Source organism: Lupinus angustifolius, chromosome LG11, assembly GCF_001865875.1.
Source record: "Lupinus angustifolius cultivar Tanjil chromosome LG11, LupAngTanjil_v1.0, whole genome shotgun sequence".
Classification (NCBI taxonomy): domain Eukaryota; kingdom Viridiplantae; phylum Streptophyta; class Magnoliopsida; order Fabales; family Fabaceae; genus Lupinus; species Lupinus angustifolius.
The window spans coordinates 13,056,091-13,071,414 of NC_032019.1; the positions used below are offsets into that span (position 1 = coordinate 13,056,091).

The 15,324-nt window shown below is 36.5% G+C and overlaps 1 protein-coding gene across 1 annotated transcript; it reads left to right on the plus strand.

The window, feature by feature from the left end:
• Positions 317–15,117, plus strand: LOC109360996 (phosphoglucan phosphatase LSF1, chloroplastic). The gene is made up of 10 exons (XM_019606263.1): positions 317–757; positions 1,455–1,561; positions 2,867–3,326; positions 3,433–3,504; positions 11,311–11,432; positions 12,088–12,303; positions 13,611–13,716; positions 13,878–13,990; positions 14,385–14,529; positions 14,893–15,117. Exons 1-10 carry the CDS (start codon positions 443–445, stop codon positions 15,010–15,012), a joined length of 1,776 nt encoding a protein of 591 aa, XP_019461808.1. The 5' UTR covers positions 317–442; the 3' UTR covers positions 15,013–15,117.

Consider the following 15,324-nt stretch of genomic DNA (forward strand, 5'->3'; position numbering starts at 1 on the left):
TTTTATTTGTATGCAATTTAATTAATAAATCACATGTGAAATTATACTATATTAATATTCTGACCAGTTTGATGATATGTATAGTATTAATAACATTGCAAATGTATATAAAAAATATTATATTTATTAAAACCAATTTAACTTGTTTCATAACCAAAAAAATCAGAAAGTGACATTTCCAATTTTGGATGGAAAAGAAATAATCACGGAACCTCGTGCATCGCGGGACCTACGCCATCACCTCGTGCATCTCACAGTTTCTTACATGTCAATAATTACTTACCTGACCCCACCCTTCTCTTCGGCAAACTCTTTCTAGATTCCAGGACAAAAGAAAACGAATCTATCACCTCACATTTCAATTTACAAGCTTAGCTTCTAAAACCATAAGCTTCACTTCACTTAGTTCTCTTCAATCTTCTCCTAACTATAACCCATAACAATGCTTCCACTGCAATTCACTACTCATCCTCACCCTCCATCATCATCATCATTGCACATCACCAACCCCAACTCTTGTTCCTTTTGTCCCACGCCTCGCTCCCTTTTCAACACATGTATCAACAGCCGTCACCACCGCCTTCTTAGACGCAATGCGGGAGTAATCGCCGTTAGGATTTTCGCAATGTCCGGTAACTCCTCCTCTGCATTTAAGATGAATCTCAATGAGTACCTTGTCACTCTGGACAAACCCCTTGGCATCCGATTCGCTCTCACTGTTGACGGCAAAATCATCGTCCATTCTCTCACCAAAGGGGTAAGTGTTGTAAGTTAAATGAAGCAAATTCTGTTCCCAAATTAAAGTGACCAGCTTCCATTTGTGAGTTGGGTTTTGAAGGGAAAGACTTGAGAGCAGTTATTGGAGGACAGTTGAGAGAAGGGAAAGACTTCAGTCATAAAATATTATGAGATGACTCTCAAGCTATCCCTTTCATTTCTTTTCGTCTAAAACCCAACTCACAAACAGAGACCACTGATTTGATTACATTGGTTAAGACTTCTATGTAATTTAGGTAATCACAAGGTAATAAGCTTACACATACTTTATACTTTTCTGTTCGTCACAATTGACAGAAAATCCGAAGAAAAGCTATAGAACTGATCGAAGGCTTGAAAGTTAAAAGACTACAGAAATCAAGGCTGCAGTGTGATTAATTAACTTATTGAACCGGACATGCTTTATAAAACTAATTAAGCTAAATGATATGAAAGATAACACATTATGTGTCACACTGTCACATAAGTAATGAATTGACTTCTCAAGTCAAGTCTTATGAAGTGGAGACTTTTCTGAAAAATCTCCTATAACCAACATGGTTTGGGTCTAAGAAGAATTTTGATTAACTTATAATCCCTTTATTTCCAAATACACACTTAATTCACTGAAAGAAGTTGTCTCAATATTTCAGTACATTTATTTTTTCAGATGTTTACTGATTGTAGTTTAATTATAGGGTAATGCAGAGAGATCGAGGATAATTATGGTGGGTGACACGTTGAAGAAAGCTGGAGATTCATCTCAGAATAGTCTTGTAGAGATTAAAGACGTTGGAGATACAAAGTATGAGTTCTGATTTTGCTTCAGGGTATGTTTGGATAGAGGGGTTTGGAGTAACATGGATTTTTATTTCCAAGTGTAGAAGATTATCAAATATTTGTAAAAGTAATAAAAAGTGATTAAAAGGCCACATGGTATTAAATTTTAAAATTACAAATGATAGAATGATAACTTAAGTGAGAAGTTCCCACCAATGCCTGTTGGTATGAGTTGCAAGGAGGTCGGTTCCATTTAAGCAACATCGTTTTTGAGTCGTGTGAATGAAAAAATAGGCACCTAGAAAACTTAGCTCTCTTAACTAGGTCTTTTACCTCAACTTGGATTAGTTAGGGTCCAAAGTAACCTCCAGACACCAAGGATGTACAACAAAAAAATGCAAAATTTCCCCTCTTGTACATTTTCCTCCAAACTCCTCCATCCAAATATAGCTTAGTGGTAAACATGTTGACATTGCAATGCTATTGTCAATTGTGAAAGGAATTGGTATATATAAATCATCTTGAGCAAGCATTGTTTTTGCTTTTGTTTTCGTAGAGATTGTATTCTAGTCTTTCGTTTCCATCTCATTTACAGGTTTAGTTAATTTGAAATTTCCTGATAGCTAATTTTTTCTAGGGAGTCTAGTGGCATATAATTCATTCCTTCTTGGGTTTTCACTTTTCAGCTTGTTACATTCTTACATTCTGCACTTTGCTATGTTGACAGTGAAGTTGTGTTTGGTGTTTCCCTTGTGTTAAAAACAAGCAAGGGATAAAAGAAGAAACAAGTTGGCTGCTTTCACCTAGTTTCCACTATTTCATATTGCCCATGATTATGCCACTATTTCATATTGCCCATGATTATGCCACTATTTCATATTGCCCATGATTATGCCACTATTTCATATTGCCCATGATTATGCCACTATTTCATATTGCCCATGATTATGCCACTATTATTCAGCCGTCGCTCAGACTAAGCTTGATATTTGATTTCACCAAAGTACAAAAGAATCTGCTTTTTATGAGTTTGTGTATGACATTCTTATTGTTGAAAAGCTGCTGTGTTGAACTTGTGTTTCTTATTATTAATTAACTTTAATTGTTGAACATTTTTTTAAAGATAAAAATGTTAAGCATGTCTGAACTCTGTACATGGCATTATTGCATCTTTTTACCTTCTTTTGTCTACTAGCTGCAGTCACTCATCAGTTCTATGATACCTTAAACGCATGCAGATTTAGTATTCCTTTTATCATTAATTCATCATAATCTATTCTGTTCAATTGTGTTTTCTTTTTATTTTCTCAGTCTTTTGATATTTCTTCAGGAAGGTACTAAAGGAGCAAACGAGTTCTTTTAGCTTGATTCTTGAGAGGCCCACATCTCCTTTTCCCATTCAACTATTGCATACAATGAATGATCATGAAATATTCTTTAATATAGGTCGAGTTCCTATGGTAACCTGGAATAAGACACTATTGGCATCAAATTTTCAGGCATCTAGTGAGAGCTCTGGGAATTCTGGATTTTTGATGTTCAACTCAAAGTTTCTTAAATCAAAGGGAAGTACGTTATTGGTAAATCAAAATGAACATGCCATAACCCATGGTGAGAGAAAATTCTTTACTGAGCACATGCCTCAGCTGGTTTGTATTTTTACCGAAGAAGTGTGTGGAGATGGAGACTGGTCTCATGGAAGTTTTCCGATTGAGGAATATATTCAAGCTCTCAATCGTTCCAAGGATGAGATGTACTATAGTCACTCCCTTGGTTTGCGCTATAGTAAGGTATGCAGGTTATTGGGTTTATAAAGTGATTCATTCATTTTGCTTGTTCTCTACTTTCTTGTTTATAACAATATTAATAAAATATTGCTATCTTCTATGTCCTTAGATTACTGAGCAAATATATGTCGGATCCTGTATACAAACAGAAGATGATGTGGAAACCTTGTCAAAAGTTGAGGTAGGGATGTCGTCACCTTAGATCCAAGAAAGCCTCCCTAATTTCAATTTTATGCATTACATGTCAATATTTCAAATGACTGACTTAGTACAAGCTTTGATTACAAACTTGAATGTCAAAAGGAAAACTTATTTTTGTTTCTTTGAAAAAATCCAGAGGATCAAGATCCGAGAGTGTTTGAGAGATAGAAATGGAAATTTTACTTTGTAGGAATCAATCTGAATGTACATGGAGTCTCACTTTATATATAACAAATATCAGGACTTACCTACATAACTACTACCTAGTTACTAACTAATTGCAATAATTTCATCTGTCAACTGAACTAAATGATATGAAGTAACTTTAACTTACATGCAATCCTGTGACCATCACTTAGTTTGGCTAGATATGGAATCGTCTGGAGCAACTATGCAGAAGCTTCTATAACATGTTCAATTTGGTTCAGTAGCAGAACTAGACACACCCCACAAGCTGGATTGTATATGTTCAACAGACCAAACTGGTTAAGCAGTGGTGAAAATTAGAAAGGACCTCGGGTAGTACTTGGTTAAAGTATCAGCAGCAGTAAGTGGATGAGATCAGATTGGGTTTTATCTCTAACTGTACGACAGTCCATCCAAATATGTTTTGTTCTCTTATAAAAGATTAAGATTTTGGGTATGTGAATGTGTTAGGACACCAAGAAAGGAGAACAGAAAACACTTCCGAATCATTAATGAAAAGAAATAGTGCAGTTCCAGTCAATTGGAGGAAATATTCACATAACAAGTGCAAGCGGCTCCTATAGAGATTATATATCTGCCCTTCCTTCACAATGGAGCTAAAAATAGTCCTCTCTGACATCTATACCGTGTATTTGAGTATCTGAGAAAATAATTCATAATATCTCTACCATATCTTAGAGTATTTTAGAATATCACCTAGGATTATCTCTTATTTATATTCCATGATTTGATTCCTTATTAAATTTGGATTCGTATTCTATTATTACTATAAATAGGACTATCAATGTAAAGATAGTAAAGTGAAGAGAAGAAAAGCAGAGAGAAAATGGAAGAAACTATTTTCTGTATTTTATTAAAATGAATTCAATCAGCAAGAGATCCAAGTCCTATTTATAAGAAAACACAAAAGGAAGATACTAACAAGCTAACCGAATCTGTTAGCTTGATTAGTTACAACTAACTAATTAATTTTAACAACTTAACCTCAAATTTTCTCTAATATTCCCTCTTGAAACTGACGGCAGTTAGAAAGTTTGCAGGAATGTGCTTCACCAATAAGGACTTGGACAGAACTTTGTCACAAACTAAAAATAGATCAAGCTCAATGTGCTTTGTTCTTTGATGAAGAAAAGGGTTATGAGCAAGAGAAACAATGCTCAAGTTGTCACACAATAAGAGAGGAGCAATATGACTAAACTTAGGTTCTTGAAGAAGGGATTGCACCTATTAAAACTCTTGAGCTATAAGAGCTAGGCTCCTATATTCCGCCTCAGTGCTGGATCTGGAAATAGTAGTTTGCTTCTTTGACCACCAAGTGATAAAGTTATTCCCTAGAAATAGGCAAGCTCCAGATGTGGATTTTCTATCATTACAATTAGATGCTCAGTCAGCATCACAAAAACTAGTGAGAGGGAGAGGATCGGAGACGAAGGCCATAGGTGGCAATGGCATGATACCATGTAAGGATAATAAAGTGAAGAGAAGAAAAGCAGAGAGAAAATGGAAGAAACTGTTTTTTGTATTTTATTAAAATGAATTCAATCTTAGTTATAAGAAAACACAAAAGGAAGATACTAACAAGCTAACCGAATCTGTTAGTTTGATTAGTTACACCTAACTAATTATTTTTTGTAATCATTGATAAGAGTACACTCCCTAATTTGCCCAAGCCTATTATTAAGCATGTGTATTCTAGAAGAAGGAAAAATAACTAATTAGGAATTATTAGGACAACAGTTTAGAATGAATAAATAGAGGTTTACACACCTCTTATTAGGGGGAAATAATAAGAATAGGGATAATTGACTCATGGGGAGTTCAGTTTTGGTTTCAACTGGTTTGGGAGGGAAATCAGTATAGTTCTTTTCTGATTTTCTTGTAATATGTTTTTGCATTCAGTAAAATATTGCCAACCTAGAATCAATCTAATTCATTATTGGAATTTCTATATTGTTCATCTACTTATAAATTCTGAAATAATACTAGTTCTAACACTAGTATCAGAGCACCGATCTGGTGCCCTAAGAACACGCTGCAATTATGTTTTCTACACATGATATCGACGAGAAGCATGGCCAGAAATTCGGATGACGATTTTCAGTACACGTGAGGGACATTATGAGTTTGTAGTAATGTCTTTCGGCCTTATTAATGCGCCTTCCACATTCCAATCTCTTATGAATGAAGTTTTAAGGCCGTTCTTGAGAAAATTTGTGCTCGTATTCTTTGATGACATCCTTATATATAGCAAAAATTTGCTTAGTCATATGGCTCATGTTAGGAACTGGTTTTCGAGATTAGAAAAAGACATAATTTAGGTAGAAGAGAAGATATTCAAGATGAATGTGATCTTGAATGAGTTCTTATCAAGAATGAAGAATTGCAATTTGGTTTACACGAATTGTGATTTGAGAATCCACTCTAGGTTGATAATTGATTCCTAATCAATTATTACCTCCTTTTCCTACTTTCTCCAAAACTGATTTCTAGTTACAACATAGTTTCTATTTATAGAAACTCCCTCCCCTAACTAACTTTTTAACAGAAAATAGAAAAACAGAAAACAAAAATATTATTCATTTCTTTTATTTCTTCTTACATATACATGCTTAATAGGGAGCTTAGCCTTATTCCTATCAATACCCCCCCCCCCTCCTAAAAGAGCCACCATGTCCTTATGGGGAAAGGAGAGAAAATTCTCTTGCAACAGGGTAGCTTCTTCTCAAGAGTTGTTGCATGGTGCTAGATGAGCCCATTTGACCAGCACTTCAACTTGACCCTGTTGATTTTCTTTCCATTCCACTATATCTTCTAATTCCACCTCCAACTCATACTCCTCATTCAATAGTGGTGGAAGGGGTTAAGGTTGTTGACTAAGTTTGAGGGCATTCTTGAGAAGAGAGACATGGAAAACTGGATGTACTCTAGCTTGACTAGGGAGTTCCAGTTTGTATGCTACCTCTCCTATCCTGCTAATCACCTTATAGGGCCCATAGTACCTAGCAGCCAACTTGGTGAAAGGCCTTGCAGCCAAAAACTTAAGTTTATAAGGTTGTATCTTTGAGTAGACCTAATCTCCTTCCTCAAATTCTACCTGCCTTCGATGCTTATCAATATATTTTTTCATCTGTTCTTGTGCCTTAGTCAGATTCTGCTTGAGTTCTCCTAGTGTTAAGTCTCTTTGCTGCATTAGTTGATTCACATCAGCTACCTTGGATGGAAACTCCCCAACCTTGATTAACATAGGAGGATCTCTACCATATAAAGCCTTAAAAGGAGTCATGCCAGCAGCACTGTGATAAGTAGAGTTATACCAGAATTCGGCCCAATGTAACCACCTTGCCCACTGCGTAGGCCGTGGCCCCACAAAACATTTTAAGTAACTCTCCAAACACCTGTTAACTACTTTTGTCTACCCATCAGTTTGAGGGTGGTAAGATGTGCTAAGCTTTAAGTGAGTTCCAGCCAACCTAAACAATTCCTTCCAGAAGCTGCTCACAAAAATGGGATCCCTATTAGAGACTATGGATGAGGGAAACACATGTAGCTTCACCACCTCATTCGCAAAATCCAGAGCTACCTCCTTAGTAGTAAATGGATGATTCATAGAATAGAAGTGTGCATACTTAGTAAGTCTATCAACTACTACCAAGATGGTATCTTTCCCTTGGACCCTAGGAAGGCCCCCAATGAAATTCATGGAGACTTCCATCCAAACCTGTGTGGGCAAGAGTAATGGTTGTAGCAATCCCCCAGGGGTTAGAGTAGAGTGCTTGTTCCTTTAGCATATGTCACACCCTTCTACACACTCTTTGTTGTTCTTCTTCATTCCAAGCCAGAAAAACCCAGAGTGGCCCCCATAGGAGTTTCATGGCACTCATTCAAAATAAGAGGAATCCTGTTAGAATAGCTAGTTTTTTCTACTGGGAAGGAATGAAGAGTGACATCAAAAGATTTGTAGAAGAATGTGTCATTTGCCAAAGGAACAAGTACTCGACTCTAACACTAGGGGGATTGCTCCAAGCTCTTCCTATTCCAACCCAAGTGTGGACTGACATTTCAATGGATTTCATTGGGGGTCTTCCGAGAGTACAAGGGAAAGATACTATATTTGTGGTTGTGGATCGACTAACTAAATATGTGCATTTCTTTTCCCTTGGGGGGAGGCGGGGCATTCAGGTCAGAATCACACAACAAAAGAATAGCTAGTTTTTTCTACTGGGAAGGAATGAAGAGTGACATCAAAAGATTTGTAGAAGAATGTGACATTTGCCAAAGGAACAAGTACTCAACTCTAGCACTAGGGGGATTGCTCCAAGCTCTTCCTATTCCGACCCAAGTGTGGACTGATATTTCAATAGATTTCATTGGGGTCTTCCGAGAGTGCAAGGGAAAGATACTATATTTGTGGTTGTGGATCGACTAACCAAATATGTGCATTTCTTTTCCCTTGGGCGGGGGGGGGGGCATTCAGGTTTTTACAGGACCTACAAGAGAATAGCTAGTTTTTTTCTACTGGGAAGGAATAAAGAGTGACATCAAAAGATTTGTAGAAGAATGTAACATTTGCCAAAGTAACAATTACTCGACTCTAGCACTAGGGGGATTGCTCCAAGCTTTTCCTATTCCGACCCAAGTGCGGACTGACATTTCAATGGATTTCATTGGGGGTCTTCCGAGAGTGCAAGGGAAAGATACTATATTTGTGGTTGTGGATCGACTAACTAAATATGTGCATTTCTTTTCCCTTGACCATCCTTTTTCTGCAAAGGAAGTAGCGGCCATGTTTGTTACAGGAGTAGTTAAACTACATGGGTTTCCTTCAACTATTGTTTCAGATAGAGATCCAATGTTTTTGAGCTCTTTCTGGAAGGAATTATTTAATTTGGCAGACACTCATTTGAAGTACAATACTGCCTATCATACTCAGATGGATGGGCAAACTGAGGTAGTCAACAGATACCTAGAAACTTATCCTAGATGTTTTGTGGGTCCCAAACCAATATAATGGTTGCAATGGTTATCTTGGGCAATATATTGGTTTAATACCAACTATAATGCCTCTATTGGCATGAGCCCATTTAAAGCTCTTTATGGTCAAGACCCCCTATGTTGATCAAAGGATGCTCGTACACTTTTAAGAGGAAGTGAATCAGTTTTTCATTCAAAGGGATGCTATACTAACTGGATTGCACCAAAACCTTATGAAGGCTCAGAATTAGATGACAATGCAAGCTAATAAACATAGAAGGGAGGTCTAGTTTGAGGAGGGTGATTGAATTTACTTGAAGATTCAATCGTACAAACTTAAATCTTTGGCTTCTAGGTCTTGTGCAAGCTTTCACCAAGATTTTATGGTCCCTATTAAATAGATAATCGAGTGGGTTTGGTGGCTTACAAATTAGTTCTACTGCCTCACCCCAAAATTCACCCGGTGTTCTATGTGTTGTTATTGAAGAAGGCTTTGAAGCCAAATCAACAACCTCAACCCCTACCACCTTTATTGACAGAGGAATTCAAGTTGCAAGTCCAACCGCTGGAGGTGTTGCAGTGGAGAGAAAATCAGTTGGGTGTTATTGAGGTTTTGGTTCAATGGGATTCTCTACCATCTTGTGGAAACTCGTGGGAATTGACATCCAAGATACAAGAGAGTTTTCCCACTTTTCCCCATGAGGACAAGGTGGTTCTCTTAGGGAGCAGTATTGATAGGAGTATACTCCCTAATGTGCCTAAGCCTATTATTAGGCATGTGCATTCTAGGAGAAGGAAAAATAAATAATTAGGAGTTATTAGGACAGCAGTTTAGAATGAATAAATAGAGGTTTACACACCTCTTATTATGGGGGAATAATAAGAATAGGGATAACTAACTCATGGGGAATTCAGTTTTGGTTTCAACTAGTTTGGGAGGGAAATCAGTGTAGTTCTTTTCTGAATTTCTTGTAATACTTTTATGCATTCAATAAAATATTGCCAACCTAGAATCAATCTAATTCATTGTTGGAATTTCTATACTGTTTATCTACTTCAAATTCTGAAATAATACCTGTTCTAACAATCACCTCATCACATTACATTAATATCAGTCTCACTACTCCCATATCTGTTCTTTCATTTCCTCCTTCTTCACCTAAAATCTTCAAAATCAATGTGGTACCAGAGCGTTACCATTTCCTGTTATATGCCTCAGCTGCTGAGTTCCTAAAAGTTAGGAACTTCTATTGTTGATCTCTCTTTGCCATGACTTCTTTTTGGCACCTTTTTTCCATCCTCAGCTATTGTCCTTTGTCGCTGTCAAGATTTTCCTACTGTCTTTTAGGGCAAGTCATCACTCACTGCAAGTCATCTCTCTGATAGTCCAGCCCGCTGTTGCATGCTTCTACCAGCTAAGGCATGTTGCCATCTCCTGTTTTTCAGTATTTGCCATCCTCTCCACACACATAAATGACCTCTTACTGATCAGGTAGTTTGTGGTTTCTGTCTTGTCCTTTTGTGCACTAGCCCTACTTGACCCCTTTTCTGGGCACCTCCAACATTTGTTTGCCTCACTGCTATGTATGGTTCCCGTTAGATCCAGCCTCTATCACTCCTTTTTGCCGCCTTAACATGGTTGTTTGGCTCTCGTAGATTGTGTTTAGCTATGTTTGAGAATATAATCTTGGTTGCCCCTGTTCTAGTTCATGCTTCTTCTCCATTGTTTGCATTCCATTCTTTTCCCACTAATTGTTGACGACCATTCTAGTGATGGATCCTCTTCCATGGGTGAATCTTTTTTAGTAGTGATTTCTCTTTTTGTCTATGACCATTTTGATGGTAGCTTATCTTTATTATGACTCACATTAGCCAAGCTTTATCCTCTGTCTCAGATACTCTAGCATGGCTTTGTCCAAGATGTATTTACCCTTTCTTTCCAAGATGCACTAACCCTGTCTTTGTGCTACATGCTCCGGCCTATGTTTTTGTACAGTTGCATTGGTCCCATCTTTGTCCTAGATATAAGGGGAAGTTTTACTTGAAGTTTTACAATATTATACTGGACTGAATGTTAGGTACTAAAATACCAACAAGAGAATAAACTCTATGTTGTAGAGATAAAAAGGTTGCGTTGGATGAGTGGAAACACTGATCAATATAGGATTAGAAATGAATGCATTCGGGAGAAAGTTTGAGTAGCTCATATTTTAGAAATGATGTTAGAATCGCACCTTAGGTAGTTTGGACATGATTGGAGGAGGCCAATAGAAGCCCCAATAAGGAGGATAGATTAAATGGAGGTTGATCAAACTCTTAGAGGAAAAGGGGTCCAAGAAAAACCAATGGTGAAACGATTAGGAAAGATCTAGAAATTAATGTTTTATTAATGAACATGATTTATGATAGAGTATAATGATGTCGCTTGGTCTATGTAAACGACCTTACCTTATGGAATTAAGGTTTGATTGTTGTTGTAACAATTTTAAAATTTCCATAAATTGTAACCTACTTATTATAATAACTGTTTTATTCCGGTTTGCTTTCCATTTCTAGCCTTTTAAGCACTATATCTTTCAGTTATTATAGTTGAATTTTTTTGCTACAGGGAATTACTGCTGTTCTCAATTTCCAGAATGGAACTGAAGCTGAAAATTGGGGAATTGATGTAAAATCAATTAATGACTCATGTCAAAGGAATAATATTCTTATGATCAACTATCCTATACGGTAATATAGGGTCCAAAGTGTTAAGACTTAAACACATGAGGAGAGCTCAACCCAAAAGACTAGTCTATTAGGTGGGAGAGCCTCATGGCATAATTACCACATTAAATTTGTTATTCTACTCAATGTGGGACTCCTAACATTGCAGCCCTTTCTCTTTTTGCGGCTTCACTCACCTATTATTCAGTAATGTACCTTAATCCAATCTATAGGTAGCCCTTTCCGTGGCACAATTCTCAATGAAAGCACCAATTGTTAGGACTTAAACATATGAGAGCCCAACCTAAAAGACTAGTCTATTAGGTGGGAAAGCCTCATGGCATAAGTACCACATTAAGTTTGTTATTCTACTCAATGTGGGACTCCTAACACAAAGCATATCAATTAAATTCTTAATCATAATTTCTATCACTTCCAGAATATCTTTTCTGCATCTGCATCTGGTACTTATATCTGGATTTTCACCCTTGTGTATTCCATAATAATCTTATGAATGAGAAATTGCAAGTTCTAAGTTAGTCTAGGACGTGAATCTTGGTCCTAAATTATAAGAATATTTTCATAAGGAAGTGGGAGCAGGAGTTCTGGATACCATAATTTTTTTTGTTCATCTCAGTTTTTGATTTCTACTTTTAGTTAAGTTTAAGTATGTTTTCAGGGATGGGGATTCTTATGATATGAGAAAGAAACTCCCATTTTGTGTCGGGCTTTTATTACGGTTGCTGAGGAAGAACCTTCGTGTTTTTGTTACTTGCACTTCTGGATTTGATCGGTCTCCTGCTTGTGTGATTGCATACCTGCATTGGATGACAGATGTTTCCCTTCATGCTGCTTATACTTGGGTCACCGGGATGCACACATGCCGGCCTGACAGGTTCATCTTGCTTAACATTAAACAGCTTTGCATCATATGATGACTTTACCCTAGCATTTCTGTGAAAGAGTGGATGATAGAGCATGCAATATAATCCTGTAAAAGAATTCACTTCAGTTATGCAATTTATGAAAAGAGGAGTAATTGTAGTAATTTTTTTTTTGTTTTATAGATATATGGGGGAAGGGTGTGGGATGACAGATGATAATTTTCTGTAAGATCTGTCTCAACCTGAAGAGTTTCAATGAAATGTTGGCTAGCCAGTGAGTTAGTTGATAAACATATCCTTATTCCACTTCTTTTATTAATTTATATTTCTTCTATTGTTACTGAATTTCTTGTTGAGGTATCTCAGAATATCTTTCTCGTTTTCTAATGTCTTTTTCTTACAGCCATTCTTAGTTCATAAATACCGTCGCGTATAGTAACCAGAGAGTCAAATAGTGTGACTAGTGGAGACCTGAAGATAGAGTGAGTTATTAATGCTGAAATGGTCAGCGAGTTTTCTATCATCTTGAGTTCCATTTATCGGCAATAAAAGAATATACTGAAGTACTGTCTTTCACTGGTCACCACATCTGCTGTCCGTAGTGGATGATATTATAGGTTGTAGATTATTTGGGATGATAGTATTTGAAAATCATGAGGTTGCCTTAGGAATAACTAGCTAAAATTTTATGCTCAATCTCATTTGATCAAATTCTTGGACCTTGTAGTCTGTTTTGTAAGTAGGGTTTTTAAAATATCTTGTTACACTCTCCAATCTCCATCATCTTCTGCCATGAATGTTTGCAAGCATGTTTTGTCTGTCTGCTGTTTAGAAATGCATTTTGGGTTTCTCTCTATTGCGATTGAAGGACTACTCATTATTACAAGCTGGAAAGAGAAGAGAGAATGGAATTCAATTTGTATATTCTGAATAATTTGTTTAATAAGTGCAAGCAAGTATAAATATGCACAAGATAAAAGACAACAATAACCGTAACTAAAAGTTATGGTTTCTGTTTAACAATAACTACAACAAGAACCAAGTCTTACTCCCACTAAGTGTGGTTGGGTACATGGATCGAACAACGCCAACATGGGGTATCATGTCTGTTGAAAAAACATTTACTCTAAATCTTTCCTAATCGTGTTTTATAATATCCACAAGGAAAAGAATTCGTGAGAACCTAGAATTTACAAGAAATTGCTTATTCAGTTTCTCTTTTATGTCTCAAGAAGTTATGCTCCTGTGTTTCCTGTATACATTTTGCAATTCTTCACTTTCTCACTTATAGAAGCATATGATGGACACATAACTGCAGACCCGCAATTGCTTGGGCTACATGGGATCTTATAGCTATGGTTGAAAGGGGCAAACACGATGGACCTCCCACACATGCCGTCACATTTGTGTGGAACGGTCATGAGGTATCATCAGTTAGCTATAACTCTGTAACAGCTTTGTCGCTAATTATCTTTTGATTATAAAGGACTAGAACATTAGCTCTGTTTTTTATTTAGTCAGATTGATCACAATTTCAAGTTTTTGATGGTTCTTCATATCAGCCGTATCTGTTTATACATTTCAGGGAGAGGATGTAACTTTGGTTGGAGACTTTACTGGAAACTGGAAAGAACCACTCAGAGTAATGCACCAGGGTGGATCAAGACATGAAGTAGAAGTTAAACTTCCACAAGGAAAGTATGTGTGATACTTTTTTTTATAATTCTATGGATCAATGTCTAAACCTTTTCTTTTACCCAGCTCCATGACTTAACCAAAAATTCCTGGATGTCATTCTCCAATATCCTAACTGTTGGAAAACACGGTATAGGAGAGAAATTAGTGAAATAACAAATTCAGATTTTACTAAATGTTGAAAGCTGTGGAAAATAGTCCAATACGTGGCTTGTGTAGAACAATAAAGATAACTAACTTATCCCCAACTTTCTTTTCTAACCTTGGATTTTTTAAGAAGCATCAAATGCTCGCCAATACAAAAAAAAAACAAAGAACGTACTGTGTAACTTGGTTTCCTCAACTTGCAAGAAATTTTAGCACATGAATGTGATATTACTTCACTTTTTGCCTTCAGGTACTACTACAAGTTTGTTGTTAATGGACAATGGAAGCATTCAACCGCTTCACCAGCAGAAAGGGACGATAGCGGAAATGTGAACAATATAATTGTGATTGGTGAAACTGCCAGCGTTCGGCCTTTTGTACTGCATCAGCAGAAAGTGTGTACACTATCAATATATGCTTTTTCGTTTCCATTTATCTACTTATAATTCCATATCATATTACTCTTTTGCAAAAAATTTCAGCACTGCAACCTAGCTAACCGAAATACTTTCTTGCTATTATAGCCTGTTGGATGGCTCAGCACACGATATAGCCTGTTGACAATATCTTGTTTTTCTCAGTGCTTTTACTTATTCTTGTTAATAATTGGTGGTTATCATGATAATCTGTATTTTAAACCTTGATTACGTCAAGGTTTTAGCAGGCATGTAATATATTAAGTATGTTTCTTAAAATTGTCTTCTCAAAAGCAACTTTAATGCTTATCAATTAATCACTGCTGATTTTTGTTGTTTTAGGATGCCAACGTTGTCAAGGTGATCGAGAGGCTTTTGAACGAAAAAGAGCGGTTTATGTTGGCAAAAGCAGCTCGCTGTATTGCTTTTTCTGTCTGTCCAATCAGATTAGCCCCCAAATAGTTGCATAAAAAATTTGAAATTTCATACTGTACAGAGTACAGTTGTAACATACTGTAGATACTAAAAACACTGACAGTTAAGGCAAGCAAGAAAAGTCATACCCTGCTGTTTGTCCTATTCAACTCTTGTAATAAATGAGATTAGTGTTGTGTATTACAAATTACACTACTATATGGGAGGAATTAAGGAATGTAGTGAAAAAGATTGTGGATTCGAGTCTTACTCACAACAAAATTTAGAAAAAAGTTCGAGTCTCATCCACAACAAATATTAACATATTAATATGTCTATCAAAATAATTTACACTACTAT